Below are 16855 nucleotides of genomic sequence, written 5' to 3'. Positions count from 1 at the left end.
CAGACTGTGTCTGAAGAGTTCTGAGAGTCCTCAGAAGAGCCTTGAGGGACTGGCAAGAAAAAGCCAATACTCAGAGACCCAGAGGCAGACTGGACACCTCACCATTGCTTACCCTGCAACACTCACAATTCGTTTTGCTTTCCATGACAGATTTCATTTGCAAAAAGGGCTCCACTGAACTAAGTGTAAACTCCAGCATAAGAGAAGCTTACCCAGGCCAAAGGCAATGAAATTCCAATGATGGGGATTGTTTCTAGTTAAATATAGGGAAGGGAGAAAGAAAGAAACAGAGAGTTTGCTATATCTTTACTGTTTACAACATACTGAGCTGTGAACTTAATTATTTCAGAGGCAAACACAGCAGGTCCATGAACAGGTCTTCCAAAATGTGAATTTCATTTTGTTATGCTATGCTAGACAGGTGAACATCTGGGGTGAACCTATGAAAATATGTACACAATGCCTCTCTAGCTTGAAAAAAACTGCTTCCATAAGATACTGAGGGGACAGAAAACTGCATTCAAATGTCCTGTTTCATCATTTCTACACCTAATCTCTGCTTTGCATGCAAGGTAGTGTTGAGAATAGTTCAGTCTTCCTTCAGCTCATTCCAGAGAGGCCCTAGTGAGTGGCAGATTGCAGCCAAGGTTCTGGCGGTGTTTCTTTCTCCTGTCTATCTACACTTGGTTACAATTCCTCTGACATTAGCACAGAAAATAGAAATATAACCAGCAGTGTCCCAGATGAGCTTACTATGGTGGCTATTTACTGAGGTTTAATTAAACTGCCTTTGCTTTTATCTTCTGCTTTAAAATTCAAATATATATGTATATATATATATGAGTTTTTATTTGTAATGTGGTTAGAAATCCATCAACAGTATAAAAAATGGCAGGGGAAAAGTCCTAATTTTATACAACAACATAAGATTAAAATATTTTTTTGCTGGGGGGAGGCATACCTGGCGTTGCTCGGGGCTTACTCTTAGCTCTGCACTCAGAAATTACTTCTGGCGGTGCACGGGGGAACCATGCAGGATGCTGATGACTGAACCCAGGGCTGCCAAGAGCAAGGCAAGTGCCCTCTCTGCTGTAATATCACTCCGTCCCTGAAAGTTATTTTTAAATATGTGTTCTAAAGTTTTTTGACAGTATAAACTGAAGGTATTTCAATGGCCTGATAAGGTGGACTTCTGGCCTTTTACCCTTTTGTTGTGATGTGGCCTTTAGACAGATGTGTACTTGACCCAGACAGCCAGAAGATGGCAGTAGAGAGCATTCACTGAAACAAAAATCTTTCAAGATAAGAAACCAAATTCTTACCAGCCCTTTTGTGTGGCTTTTGTAGGCAAGCCAGAGAGTGGGAGAGACATACTTCTAGCCCTTTCCACTACAGTCTTGAATCCGATTCTGGGAATATTTAGTTCATGAGTATCATGAATATTAACATGGACTTCAAGAATACTACTTTCTACTAGCTCATGAATGGCTAAGTACACAGACTGACTTTACATCTCAAAGGTGTGACATGGCAACCTATTTAAACTTTCACACCATTTTTTTGGGGGAAGTGGGGTGCACACTCAGCAGTTTGCTCAGGTCTTGCTCCTCGCTCTGAGCTCAGGGATCACTCCTGGAGCTCAGAGGTCTATAATGGGATACCAGGGATCAAATCCATGTCTTCCCTACCCACTGTTCTATTGCTCTGGCCCCATCCTGTCACATCTTTAGTTTCTCCATCAGTAAAGTGGAGAGAATATTAGCACTCACACTTCATAATTCTATTTCTGAGTATTCAATGTAATATTACATATAAACTCTTGGCTCAGTTTCTGGTACTTTGGAAACTCATCACTAATTATTAGTTGTTGCCTTATCTAGCGGTTGTTGCCTTATCTAGCAGATCAAAGATTATTTTTATTAAGTTACAACTTAGAGCATCTTGCTAATGTGGTCCTACAAAGGGTGAGCACCAGAAGGAAGAAAGCTGAATGAGTCTTTCTTGTGTTACAAGTTATTCGTTCTTATCATTTGATTGGCTCCCACCTGCAGACTGTCAGGTTGAAAGGCCATGGTCCAACATACATAGCCTTTTCCTGTATTCTACGCTTGAGAAGATTCATAGTGTGGGATACTGGTACTTTTGGGGGTATGATGGGAGGGTAAGAGATGAGGTAGATGGACCACAGTGAGCAGTGCTCAGGGATTACTCCTGGCAGTGCTTGGGGGACCAATATGTTGATGCAGCAATGGAACCTGGGTTAGCCACATGCAAGGCAAATACCTTCACCCCTGAATCTCCCTCTGTCCAGGAGCTGGTGCTTTATATGTTCCTAAATCAAGGACCAGGGGCTGGACACATGAAAAGAGGCCACGATCCACTGTTCCAGATACTTACTGTTTCTGACTCTTACTGTGCATCAGAATCAACATGCAACATATTTAAAATGTATAGGTGCCTGAACCCCACTGTCAAACCCACTGCCTCCACCTTGGGGAATACATAGCAAGGCTTTCATATAAGGCCACACGGAAAAAGAGTTTACAAGGAATTACACCAGGAATTCCTGGTGTAAATATCAAATCGGTCCATCTCTGCTTGTCTAAGATCACATCCTATGCCAAGTCCAAGCTAACAAGAGCACATGCACACATTAGAGGTGCCACACGATCCTCTTACAACACCTTCACCTTCTCAGCAAAATCATAGAAACATGAGGCATGACTCAAAAGCCAGCGGTGCAGAGACAGGGATGAAGGCAATGGGAGTGTAATGCATGATGAAGGCACCCAAGGGGACCACAACAAAAGCATCGCTGCTGTCAGACGGAAGGGCTGGGACTCTGAACTGCTGTCTTAGCTCTATAACAGTGTTAACATCTGGCACTAGAAAGTTCCTCACTGTGCCTGCTATCACTATTAATGTCACTCTGTGATGTGTATGACAGTGTCTCTGCCCTCTACTCAGAAATGTCAATGGCACCTCCACAGTTGTAATAATAAAAAAAAGTTTTCATTAAAAAGTAATTCAAAATGTCTCTTAGGAAACAACATTCAGAACCACTAAATATGATACGAGCTCATAGGAAGAATACACCGTGAATTCCTAGCTCTGACTTGTCTGCACTGCAGTATGCATTCTGCTCAGGCCAGGGAGACTTCCTCATGGCATTCGCCTCCCTCACCCTGCTCTAGGACCTCCTACTGCTGGCCAAGCATGGACCCATAGCAGGTTGGCATAAAGGAGCAGAGTGATCCAGTCCTCCCTCTGCAGACAGAACACTGGTGCTCCTCTTCAAGTGTCAGACACACATTCCACACTCTTCATTCACTTTTCTGGCAGCTATTTCCAGAAGTCAACGTGTGCCAAGCTCAGTTCTAAGAGCTCGGGAATCACCTGTTGACAAAGGGGCTTCTGCCCTTGTGGTTAGACAGTAACCACTGTGGTTAGTTACTGGTTAGACAGTAACCACAATAATGATAAACTAGTAATACCATTTGTTACAAGATGAAACATAGATTTGAGAGAGGCAGTGAGTCCTCAGGGCAGGTCCCTTTGAGCAAAGGGCTTGAAGGGGACCAGGACCTCAGTCACACAGATGGCTGGGCAGAGGAAGCAGCCTATGCACAGAGGTGGGGGTTAAGATGGAGCAATCAAGGCGGTGCTGACCTGAGCCCAGTGCAGTGAGCAGGGCAGAAGGGGCTGGACCGGGCGACCGTGCTAATGACTTGGATTCTTCTTCTGCAGGAAATGAGAGAGCCTTTCAAAGACTGGGGAAAAGAAGTCATATGAACTGGTGCTACAAAATTTTGAGTAAGCCCTCCAACTCATCTTCAGGGATGGCAGCTGAAAGCACCGAGAGTTAACATTGAGTGCGGTGCTGATCAGCAAAGAGGCCGCAGAGATGCTGAGTCTACAGAGGGGAATCTCGTATCCTGAAGACATCCTCTCCAACCCTTTCCCAAGGCTGAGGGCAGGCGCTCGATCTAACACACACTTGTTCCTGGCTTCAGAGGTCATTAGGCATAGCAGCAACTCAACAAACGTGTGTTGAACATTAAACATACACAAAACTCCAATAAAATGTCTGAAGCACACTTTTTAGAACAGTTGATTTAGTTCCCAGACACGTATCTGACACTTAATAGATGTTTAATCCCTGTTTGTTAAATGGATAAGTGAATAATGCATCTTATACTATGTGACTCCTGTATTCCCTGAGACATAATTATTTACATTCATTAACTCTTAAGTGTTTCATTACCACGAATGTAATTCACTTTAGTTGCCTTGCTTACAAAACTATTTTTGCCTTTTTCTGCCACCACGATAAGTCATCTAAGCATCATTATTTTACTCAGATCATACATTTGCCTTTAAAAAACAGACACAAAACTGTTAACTAAGTGTGAGATATGAGTTAGAGCTTAATCACACAATAAGCATGATGCAAATAATTCTGAGCCTTATTCTATATATTCATAAGGTAAGAGAGTCCCACATAGAATCCAGATTTCTCGCAGCTTGAAAATTCCAGATTTTGATATTTACTGAAAAATATGTTGAGGCCCAGCATCCAATACACCTAAAGTTCTTTGGGTGTATTTGGAATTGGAAAGTGGAATTGAGAAATTCCCTACATATTGGAATCATCTAATATATCAATTGGATTTGAGGAAGCACCTTGAATTAAAGTTCTTTTGCACTTAAATGGATGAATATAATGAATGGATAAATATAATGATTATAATGAGCAATCTATATAAGTCAAGTAAGGTTTTGCTGCCAAATTGCTTATGAAAAACATCTTAAAATAAAAAATTGAACCTTTAAAAACTATATACAGGGCACCGGCCCCTCCCGCCTCCAAGATGTGATCCCGGGAGCCACACGTGTGTGCGGCCTCTCCGCAGCTGCATGAGCGTGACTCCAGACACCAGCTAAATTTTTCGGCATGGGCAGCTCCTCGCAGAAATGTCTCCAGACTGAGAACTAAGCCGTGGCTTCATGCCCGCCCAGGAGGGGAAAGGTATTTCTCTCTCTCGCATCTTCCTTGCCGGGGGTGAAGGGCGTGGTGACCGCCATATTATGACGTCCACAGATGGGGTTTACAAGCTTGCTATGATCCAATATCTGGAAGAAATCTCCCTGGAATTAGTTGCTAAAGTACAGAAATCCAAAACTACGTGGCAACGACCTCATATCTCTTCACAACAGGTCTGACTAGTGGGGTACTCCTAACAATAATAGTGAGGTTTGTGTTGAAATATTGAATGTAACCATAGTAAACAGAAAGTAAAGTGAAATTTATCAGTTACATGGGGGGGTGCGGGGGGGCGGGATGGGAGGTGTGCTGTTTTTGTTTTTTGTTTTTGTTTTTGTTTTTTGTTGGTGGTGGGATATGGGTACTGGTGAAGGGATGGTTGTTTCAGCATTGTGTAAATGAGACTTAAGCTTGAAAGCATTGTAATTTTCCACATGGTGATTCAATAAAATAAAATTCTTAATAAAAAAAAAACCTATATACAAAAATAATTCCAAATGTATCAAAGACCTAAATATAATATGTGTATACATGTCATAATAAATGTAATAAATGTAAAGGCTTATTAAAATATATAAGAAAGTAGAGGAGCTAAAGTGATAGGCCAGCAAGTAGGATGTCTGCCGTGCAAGCAGCTGACCTGGGTTCGATCCTGGGCACCCCACAAGGTCTCATAGCCCCACCAGGAGTCATCCTTGAGTACTGCCTAGTGTGGTGCCAAAACCGAAACAAAACAAAAACATAAACAAAGAAGCACAGTGATATTGAATTTGACAATAATTCCTAGCTAGAACACAAAAGTTATTGGTAATTAAAAAAGATAAATTATTCTGTAAAAATTTAAACAAAATTAACAGAATAAAACATCATCTTATGGAATGCAAATCTACCTATAAACAGTAGAAGAGGCTACCACTCAGTATATATTTTTCAAAAAAGACAATCTGATAACAGCAAAACTTGTTTTTAAAAATGAGCAAATTTGAGAATCTGGAAACAACCGAAGTGCCTGGGAACAAGTGACTGGGTAACAAAACTATGGTACATCTACACAATGGATCACTATGCAGTCATTAGGAAAAATGAAGTAATGAAATTTGCTTATCCATGGATGGAAATGGGGAGTATCATGGTGAGTGAAATCAGTTAGTGGGAGAGGACACACATAGAATGATTGAACTCATTTTCAGGATATGAGAAAACAAACCACAGTATGTGAGTGATACTAAAGACAGTAGAAACAAGGGCCGGTAGGAGAGATACCACCAAGGAGGAGTAGAGGGCAGTTAGGCTAGGACAGGGAAGGAACCACTGTGACAATGATAATCGGAAATGATCACGCTGGACAAAAACTGAGTGCTAAGAAAAAAAAAACTGAGTGCTAAAGGAAGTAAAGTGATATATGTGATATGCATGGTACAGAGAAAGAGAGAGAGAGAAAGAAGTATGTTGTGGGGGTGGAGTGGGTGTGCGCAGGAGAAAAACTGGGGGCTTTGTGGGAAGTGTGCACTGGTAAAGGGATAGGTGTTGTAACACTGTATGCCTGAAACTCAATCATGAACAACTGTAGCTGTAAATCTCATGGCGATTTAAAATAAAATAAATGGGCAAATTTGAAAAGAAAGTTCTCAAAGAAAACATGCAAATGGCCAACAAGTTTATGGAAAATGCTCAACATCCTAGTCACTAGGAAAATGCAAATCAGAACCACAATGAGACACCACTTCACACCTATCAGAGAGGCTGCTGGTAGGAATGTGAAATGGGGCAGTTGCTATGGAAAACAGTGTGGCCATGGCTTTAAAAAAAATAAAAGTAGAAATGCCACAGGATCCACATTAATTCTACTTCTGGTTTCTGGTTATTTCTGGTTACACAGACAAAGGGACTGAAGCAAGATCTCAAAGGGAAACCTGCAGGCCCGTGCTTATTGCACCATTACTTGTCATAGCTAAAAGTCACAGAAACTCAAGCCATCATCTGTAGAAGAATGCATAAACAGTGGTCTGAACAATAAATACCCTCCAACCTTTAAAAGGGAAAAAATTTCTCTTTACTTTGATTACATTCAAACAAAAAACTCACAGCAAATGCTGATCTACAGGAACAATAAATTTAAAGTTTATCTCTATCTATACTTATACATGTTTGTTTATATGTATATGTAAATACATATATGAAATATTTGACCTGATACAGTTTCTTTATTATCAAAAAGTAAATAAATAAATAAATTAAAAGGCAGGTTTAAAAAAATAAAAAATAAAAGGAAAAAAATTCTGGCACACGCTCAACGTGAATGAACCTTGAAGATATTATGCTAAGAGAAATAAGGCTGTCACAAGAAAAGGAAATACTTTCTAGTCTCACTTAGGAGAGGTGTCTGGAACAGACAAATTCATAGACACCAGCTGGAGAACAGTCAGTGCCATGGCCAGGAGAAGAGGGGATTTGGCTGTTACTCTACAATGGGTATAAAATTTCCTTTTGGGAAGACTAAAAACTGCTCTGGGGCTGAGGATGTGAGCCAGGTGGTAGAGCACATGCTTTGTGTGTTTGAATTCCTGACTCTGATTCCTAGCACTGTTGGCATTCAAGCACCCTAAGTATATCTCTGGGGGACCCGAAAACCATAGCACTGGCCCTAAGAGTCCCAAGAACTACCAGTCACAAGTGGCTCCCTAAAAAATGATCTGGACCTGGCCTTCATGGTGATTCACTAATTAAAGAATAAAATAAAATTTAAAAAAATGATCTGGACCTGGATGGTGGTGCAGGGCTCACGCGACAATGTAACTAAATTTAATTTGTGTCATTGATGTGCCCATTAGCAATAGTTAAAACATTATTAGTAAGGACTGGAGCAACAGTACAGTGGGTAGGACATTTGCCTTGCAGACAGCTGACCAAGGTTCAATGCCCGGTACACATTTGTTCCCGCAAGCGCCATCAGTAGTTATCACTAAATGCAGTGCAGGAGTAAGCCCTGAGCACACCTCTCTTTTATCCCACACAAATTAATGTAGAAAATACCCCCTGAAAGGGTATAATGTATACATCTTAATTTTTTAAAAGTTCACTGTGTTTATAAAAAATGTTAGGGGGCCAAAGGAGTTAGGAAAGATAGTTCAAGTGATAGGTACATGCCTACATGGTGCTAGGTGGACTCCCTGACACTCGAAGTCCCCAGTGCCAGCAATGCTAGACATGACCCTGGCTGCACTGGCCCAAGTATGGCACTATCAGCTCCACACACTGCCTGAAAAGGCATCAGGGGGAAGGGTCTGGCCCCTGAGCACCGCTGGGCATGACCCCTACTAAAAACTACTCGGGGTCTGGGGGCAAGCTCAGGGGCTAAGCTTGAACAAGGCCATGGTTCAATCCCTGGCCCCAAATGCACTAACAGTGCAGTGTTTTGGGGTAGATACCACAGACTGATGTGTGCAAGCACTTCAACTAAAGGGACATGACACCCTATTCCCATTGAGAAGAGTAACTAAGAGATGTTTGAGCATCACGACCAGGAAGTTGTCATGACCCCGGCAAGCATGTGTGCAAGCAACAAAACTCAATGAGTGAGCACCACAGCCAGACACTAAAAGAAAAAAAAAAAAGAACAGAAGAAAACCATCATCTTGAGTTCTATGGCTTTCAGAACTGTAGAGAAGGGATTCTGGCTGGATAAACTAGGTTGCTGATTTATAGCATCATATATTATTAGTAAGATCTCGTCTGTAGGCTCATGAGTGAGCAGGACTCTGATAGCCCACAAAGACATGCCGGTCATTTCTTTTATATAAGTAAAACTGTATTCTTCTTGTGATGGTTGGGATGGCCCTTCTTATTAGTAAAATTCATTTTCTTTGACTAAGATTTGGGGAGAAGCCAGGGAAGCCGGAAAATCAGCTCTAGCATTATAAATTCTTGCAGCTAAGAGCATGACCTATCTCAAAGCTGGGTTACTTTCAATCTAATGTATGGTTAATTGTTTTCTCTGGAAGTCAAATGTCTTAATTAGCTTAAGCTGGGTTATAAAATGCAAGCAAATTTATTAATTTTGTCTCTTTATAATAAAGCTATATTTTCCCCATGAGCTTAGTGTTCATCTCAATTCATCTAAAAACTATCCCTTCTTGATGCTCAACAATTACTAGTTATTATAAAATGCAAATATATGCAAATGCTATGTGTATTTGCATAATACAACTTGAAAGTTGCCAGATTCATTTTGTGGATTTTCTGGAAGTTTACATAAGGAGCAACAGAAGTCTTTATAGGTAACATACTATGTAAGTGTGAGCTTTATAAATAGATTCAGATTCCCAAATGGTAGTAAATACCAGTTTCTGAATATTAACTAACGTTTAAATTTAAGAAATGCAGAATATCAGAAATATGATATGAGAATTAGTTGGAGGCCATAATTAATTCTCTTGCTAAATTGGTTTAGAAAATGACTTAACTGGGTAAAATGAGAAATCACGATCTTTTTATGGAAATTAATTCTAGAGTCACTATTACATAAACAGTGAAAATGTGGAACTCTTTCATTACTATCAAGAAATTCCTAAAAGAAAAAAAATGACCTATACTTTCAACTTCATGCCCAAATTTAGAGCAGAACCAGGGTAGAGCCAAGATGATAGACCAGGGCGAACACATTACCTCTACTTGAGATCACAGCAAATCTTCAAAAATATGTGGATAAATCTACCAAGAAACTGACCTGAAACCACTCCCTTCTGCACAACTACCCAAAAAAAAAGCTTCTAGAGCAAAGGGATAGCACCTGGCTGGGCTGGAGGCAGAGCAACACCCTTTCTCAGAGAGAAGCCTCACTGTGGGACAAGCTTCAGTGGGTAAGAGATTTTTAGGGGAGGAACTTTATTCTGAAGTGGGGATGGCTGCATCAAACAATCTACACCCTAAACCTATAATCCTATACTCACAACACTTGCATGGGAGGCAAAAAAAAAAAAAAGGAGCTAAAATTGCTAACAAGTCTTGCTGACCTCTCTCTAGCTTACTGATAACTATGCTAGGGATGCACTTGGGATCCATTCCCCACAGGAACAGACCCTGAAGCAAATCTCTGAGAAGAGTTCCACATTCCTAGCAAATAGCTGAGCATGACAGAGGCGGAGAAACTTTATCTAGAAAACTTACTCCTGGCAAACAGACCTAACCCCTGCCAATCAATATCGGGCCTGCCAGCAAATCAATCTCACCTCTACAGAGAGAACCCTGTAGACCCCCAAAGGGTAGCCAGTCAGAGAGCTGCCCACAGCCTGCTGTGCTCCCTGGCCAGGACAAGACCAGGCAGACTCTGCTCACCACCAGTCCTGGAAGGAACACTCTGTCACAAGTTGTGACCAAGGTCCCAAACTTCTTTCAAACTCACTCTACTGTGGATTCCCCAACACCACTCCAATCTAAGTGACCAAGGCAGACCAACGGCTGGTGGAACTGGCAAACCTTAACTCCTGGTCATCAGCCAGGCCTGCTCAAACTTGGTTCACAGCTCCCATTTAGGGACTTGGTATCACAAAGCTTGGGTTGCCACTGAGGCACAGTGTGACAACTAGTGCCAGGCAGCCGCAACGGCAAATTCCCCAGTCACTGTTCAGGTTAGCTTGGACACAGACCCAAGCCCTCATAGAGCTCAGGCCTCACAGGTAGACGGAAGAGCTCAGCTGTGCTAACGGATCAAGACAAAACCTGGGAAGAACTCCTAAAGAACAGGGTTATGCAAGGAACCTAAAGAAGATTTTAAAACAATATTTATAATGATGCTCACTGAAATGAAATGAGCAACATGAAAAGCCTACAAGAAAATCCAAAAGTCTAAGAAAAGTCCAAATAGAAATCGTAGAGATAAAGACTAGTAGCTGAATTGAAAAAAAAAATACAACAGGAGATCAGAATAGATGAATGGAAGAAGCTGAAAATTAAATCAGGGACCTATAATCTAATTTCTCAAACTGTCAGGCATAGCCACATATGGGGTTTAATAAGTGAATGTGGAAGATGCAAAATATGCAAAAGGTTTCTGGATGCACAGTAAGTAAAAATCGATTCAAAATCAACCAAGCAATGAATCCAAGGTGCTTCTGGAAGTGCACACCTGTGTTGCATTTCTCAGAAGAAAATACATTGTGAATGGAAAAAAGCTTAAGAGACCCTAAATATAAAAGTAGTGAAAAAAATTCAAAAAGGATCAGCAAAAATAATATTGGAAGCTATGAAGATAATATGAGTTACACAGGACTGTATCAAGAGGCACAATACTCACATTATTAGGGTTCCAGGAAAAGAGAGAGAAGAAAGGACAAGAATATTATTTCTTACATTAAGAAATAATAGTCTATAGCTTCCCAAACTTACAAAGAAGTTGGACTCCTGGATCCAGGAAGCTCAAAGAGTTCCAAATAAAATAAACCCAAGCTGATGCACACCAAGACATTGCATCATTAAAATGACAAAATTCAAAGACAAAGAATGAATTGTAAATGGAGCAAGAGAAAAGAAAAGAATAAATATAAAGAAACTCCCCTGTGACTATCAACTCCCATGTGGCTAGGAGCTACAAGGCAAAATACAAAGCTCTGAGCGGAAATGACACCTAACTGAGACAGATTATCACTTAAAAGTATAAAGAGCTTTTTAGACAAACAACCGCTACATGAATTCATCTCTACTAAGCCAGGTCTTAATAAATTTAGAAACTTCTACATAAGGACAAGAGTTTTACTTGGAAGTAGCAAGATACCTAAAAATGTAAGATGTAGAAAAAACAATGGGACTTTTTATTTTCAAGTTTACTGATTCTTGTTATGTCCATTCTGTTAAGGTTAGATAATTGTTTGTTTATTTGTTTGGGGCAATGCTCAGCTATGCTCAGGGGTTACTCCTGTATCTCCACTCAGGGATAATTCCTGGCAGGGCTCAGGGGTCCATATGAGATACCAGGTACTGAGCCTGGTTTGACTGCATGCTAGGCAAGTACCTCACCCACTGCATTATCTCTCTGGCCCTAAGAAGTTTCTTTTACTTTTCTTTTTTGAAAAGTAAAGTAACTTGGGGCACACCTGGCAGTTAGCCATATATATTTAAAATACTTTGGATACTGTATTCAATAAGCTACTTTAAATCTTTATGCAACAAAGTAGAAAAAATATGAAAAAAATTAGAGTTAGATTTTTGGGTATTTCTATATTACCTTGATATCCTTGTTCTATATGCTCAAGATTAATTTTGGTTATCGGTTTAAAATCAGTATCCCATAATCATATATACCCATAAAGTTTAGTCCCGGCTCTTCATTTAGAATTCACTCTTGGCAGGCTCAGGGGACCAAATTCAGGTCAGCTGTGTACAAGGCAAATGCCCTACCCACTGTACTATGACTTTGGCCCCAACATTAGAAAATTTTAATTTCAGGCACTTTATTTTTCAACACTAAGTATTTTCATTTGGTTCTTTTAGAAATATAATTAACTAAAGAGATATACATGATAATCTTTCAGTATCTGTATCGCAAACCATGATGCCCAAAAGATGGGGGGAGGGAGGGAAAGAGGAAGGGGGAAGGAGAGAGAGAGGAGAGAGAGAGAGGAGAGAGAGAGAGAGAGAGAGAGAGAGAGAGAGAGAGAGAGAGAGAGAGAGAGAGAGAGTGGCTGGAGGAAGGGAAACTGAGAACATTGGTGGTGAGAAATGTCTGCTGGTGAAAGGACCAGTGTTGGAACATTTTATAACTAAAACCCAATCATGAACAACTTTGTAACTGTGTATCTCACTGTGATTCAGTTTATAAGACCCACTTGTTGATCATGTTAAGTGAAATGAGTCAGAAAGAGAGGGACAGACAGAGAAAGATTGCACTCATCTGTGGAATATAAAGTAACAGAAAGGGAGACTAACACCCAAGAATAGTAGAGATAAGCACTAGGAGGATTGCTCCACGGATTGGAAGCCAGCTTCACACACTGAGGGAAAAGGCAGTTCAGATAGATAAGGGACCACTAAGTAAAGGGTGCTTGGAGGGCCCGCTTGGGATGGGAGATGCATTCTAAAAATAGACTATAGAACGAATATGATGACCACTCAATGCCTCTATTGCAAACCACAACACACAAAATGAGAGAGAGAGCAAAAGGATATGCCCTGCCATAGAAGTGGGGCGGGGTTGGGGGATGAGGAGGGGGTGAGGGGAGGTGCACTGGTATCATTGGTGGTGGAGAATGGGCACTGGTGGAAGAATGGGTGCTGAGCATTGTATCACTGAAACGTAACCACGAAAGTTTGTAAGTCTGTAACTGCACCTCACGAGGATCCATTACAAAAAATAAAAAATTTTTAAAATTTTTAAAAAAAGAAGAAGAAAACCCGACTTGTTGAGATTTCATACATCTATTCTTACATTAGCAAATTTTCCATTTCTAAATTGAATGCAATTATATGATTTTTTAATGGTATCACTTGGCACAAATAAGAGTTGCTCTATATTAATATTTTTCCTTTGAAAATAGGTCATGTATTCAAATTATTTCATTTAATAATTGTGAATCATATTCCAGATGTTTAAATATAAATTATGTACACACATATTCTACTGAGTCTCTGTCGATTTTATTCCTTTGGAAAAATTGGTTTTTGTTTTTTTGGCTTTGTAATTTAACTGAGTTGGATTTATACTGAAAAATCTGTCTCTTGGGTATCAGCTCAAATTTCTGCTCAGTTCTTTATCTTTGATTGGAATGCTTAGACTCTGACCTATGCATGTATAATTTAGGCATCAGTGGGGCATTCAGGAAGAGTGTATGTAAAATATGTGTTATAACCTTCCCACCACCCTTACCATGTAGCTCTCTAATTAGTGAAGTTTTACCTTAAATGCTTTATTACATTTTCAGTTTCTCTAGTTGTCTCAAGCTCTTTTCTGATTTCTGAAGGTCAGGAAAACATCATTTTAAGTGGCATTGTAGCCACACTATGTGCTAAGTGAGATCACTCCTGGTGAGTCTTGGGGAAACACACGGAGTGCGGGTCATTAGAATCAAGTCAGCTACATGCAAGACAAGCACCCTATCCTCTGTACTATCGCTCTGGTCTCCTATAAAGCTATTCTTAAAAGTAATTTCTCAGAATTCTTCTTCGGCACACACCTTAGGGTGTGTAATTCCTTCCTTTTACTTCATAAAGCACTGTCTTTTTTCTGGAGATGCCCATGTTATTTCTTAAATGCATAAAGCTTTCTTCTTATTTAATAAAACTTCTTTAATATATAATAAGAATAATTTGTCTTTTAATTACTAGTTATTTATTTTAGAGGTTGGGAACAATCATAGTTGGCCAAACTATTTAGAACATTCCAGTTCCTGAGATGCCAACCAGTAAATAGCTTTACTGTTGTTCATTTTTGGAACAGGGCCACTGGTAGTACATAAGATGTCTCTTTATGCAATTTATGAAAAAATGGTTAACCACACATTGTTAGCATACTTTTGATATTGTATTCAATAAGTTTATCAAATCTACCTGAAATCTTACAGGCAACAAAGTAGGAAAGGATACAAAAACACAAATTTAGAGCTTTGGGTATTTCCATATTACCTTTATATCCTTGTTCTGTCTCCCTGAGATCAATTTTGGTTATTGGTTTGAAATCAGTATCCCATAATCTTATACATCCATCTCGTCCACCAGTGGCAAAGCCTTCTTCACAAGCATACATACTAAAGATTCCAGCCTGTTGATTAAGATAAATAATACTTAATGATGCAATCAAACTATCACTATAGCTAGATCTCATTATTAAAACAAAACAAATTCTTTGCAATATAAAACCCAGTAATAATTCAAGCAGTCATTCATAATATTTTCCATATTAGCCAGACTAAAAATTAGTCATAACAACCACCAAAGAAAACAAGTCCAAATGTCCTTTTGACATTACTAAATGGTAGGTTGTAAAAAAATTATTCAGGAATATCTTGGTTAAAGCAGACATTGGTATAAAAAACTTCTCTTTGTGACAACTGAGTCTTACCAAGGAAAGATAACAGAGGTATTTTGTATAAGTTGTTGCAAAAAACTATGAAAGAATGATAAGCTAAGAAAATAAACATATTTACAGGTATAAAGGTACCTGAAATACATCTCATTGAGTTCCATAAAGTACTCTCCCCAGTTTCATTAAAAGTTTATAGTTGTATTTTTTCACATCAGTAACTTTCATAACCTAAAGATACTATTTCCACGAAAAATATGAATTAGTCTGTTCATAATTGCTACAAGAGTACAATGTTAACAGAAAATTCAATGTATAGAGCAGACAGATTACTAAGGCAACTGCTTCTATGACTTAGGACAAATATCTTCCTTTGTTTTGAGAGATGTTTCATAATTAGTGATAAATCTTGGTCTTCAACAAAAAAATGTAAAATTTCATAATTTTGCTTTAAGTTGCTTATACTCTTTTTATTACATATTTAGAGTAAAAGGAAATCAATTTGGAGGCAATTAGCTAAAGTTCTGTTGGATTGCAATAATATTTTACCAAATTTCCATTTATTACATAGATTTTACCTTTCATATCATCTCCCCATTCTTCTGGGTACTTCCATTTTATCATCTGTAGATACAGCAATGTAATCATTTTAATTTTTGTCAGAGTTGAGCAGAGTTAATAGAAGTTTGCCCTTGTTCTAACAGAGCAGCCCATCAAAAAAGAGAGAAGCAATAGTTTTCATTTGTATTTTGAAAGCCTGTGATGTAGATGTGGAGATGATGTTCAATCATTCAGAGAGGAAAAATCTAACCTAATAACCAGTAGTTGTCTAAGCACTAGCTATTAAAAAGCAAGGAACAAGTACATCATCTCAGACCCATTGAGTCAGAATCAGCATTTTAACAAGATCTTCTGAAGATCTTCATAAGCTGATTAAAAATTGAAAAATGTTCTGTAAGATGAAAATGATAGTCTAATAGCACTAGCTTTCTGTCAAGCTGCTATTGATGAATATCAACAATAATCAACCCATAAACAATTTAGGTAAAAGCCAATTAAATTAATGTTTTCAAAATATTTATTACTTCTAGGTGAACAAAAATAATTTTGGAGCAGAATCTAATGATGCTATAAGCAGTGGATAAAAATATCAACAGAGATTTGTGCTCTTATTAAATAAGTCATCCCAAATTTCTGTAAGAGAATACTTACACTATGTGCTCCTTGAATGGTGCGGACTAAATTAAGCCCTTTCCAGACATAGATGTCACCATTTAAAGCACCAGAGTAGGTGATGTCTTCTTTGGCACATGCAAGGCAAAGAATGGTCTGAAGATCCCCCGTTTTGCCAAATATCCCTCTCTTTGCAGTTAGGGCATTTCCACATAGTGTCCAAAACTAGAAAGCGATAAATTAAATTGACTCTAAAACATAATATTCTAAACCACCACTTAATCTATATTTGTTTGTATTTTACATTAACTAAAATTTAACTTGTTTTTCCTGACAGCAGAGAACTCTAAAACAATTTGTCCAGGTGTTTAAAACCATTTTTAAAACAACTAAAAAAAATGCTTAAAACTTAAAAAATAGGGGCCAGGCGATAGTACATGGGGTAGGGCATTTGCCTTGCATGTGGCCAACCTGGGTTGGATCCTTGGCATCCCACATGGTCCCCTGAGACCTTCAGGAGTAATTTCTGAGTGCAGAACCAGAAGTAATCCCTGAACAATGCAGGTGTGACCCATAAAACAAACAATTCCCCCAGAACTTAAAAAGTACCCTAAATCCATAACTTTACT

At 39.1% G+C, this 16855-nt stretch overlaps 1 protein-coding gene across 4 annotated transcripts in view; it reads right to left on the bottom strand.

Annotated features, from left to right (window-relative positions):
• EML6 (EMAP like 6) overlaps positions 1 to 16855 on the bottom strand; it is a 280239-nt gene that overhangs the window by 132540 nt on the left and 130844 nt on the right. For all 4 annotated transcript variants that reach the window (XM_055121945.1, XM_004609215.2, XM_055121948.1 and 1 more), the window contains exons 6-7: positions 16266 to 16451; positions 14657 to 14792 (exon numbers count right to left, since the gene is read on the bottom strand). In XM_055121945.1, coding sequence (XP_054977920.1) covers positions 14657 to 14792; positions 16266 to 16451 — 322 coding nt within the window. The remainder of the gene's footprint in view (positions 1 to 14656; positions 14793 to 16265; positions 16452 to 16855) is intronic.

Source organism: Sorex araneus, chromosome X, assembly GCF_027595985.1.
Source record: "Sorex araneus isolate mSorAra2 chromosome X, mSorAra2.pri, whole genome shotgun sequence".
Classification (NCBI taxonomy): Eukaryota; Metazoa; Chordata; class Mammalia; order Eulipotyphla; family Soricidae; genus Sorex; species Sorex araneus.
Note: the sequence above shows the minus strand (reverse complement) of the source record. Positions and strands in the feature narration are given on the sequence as shown.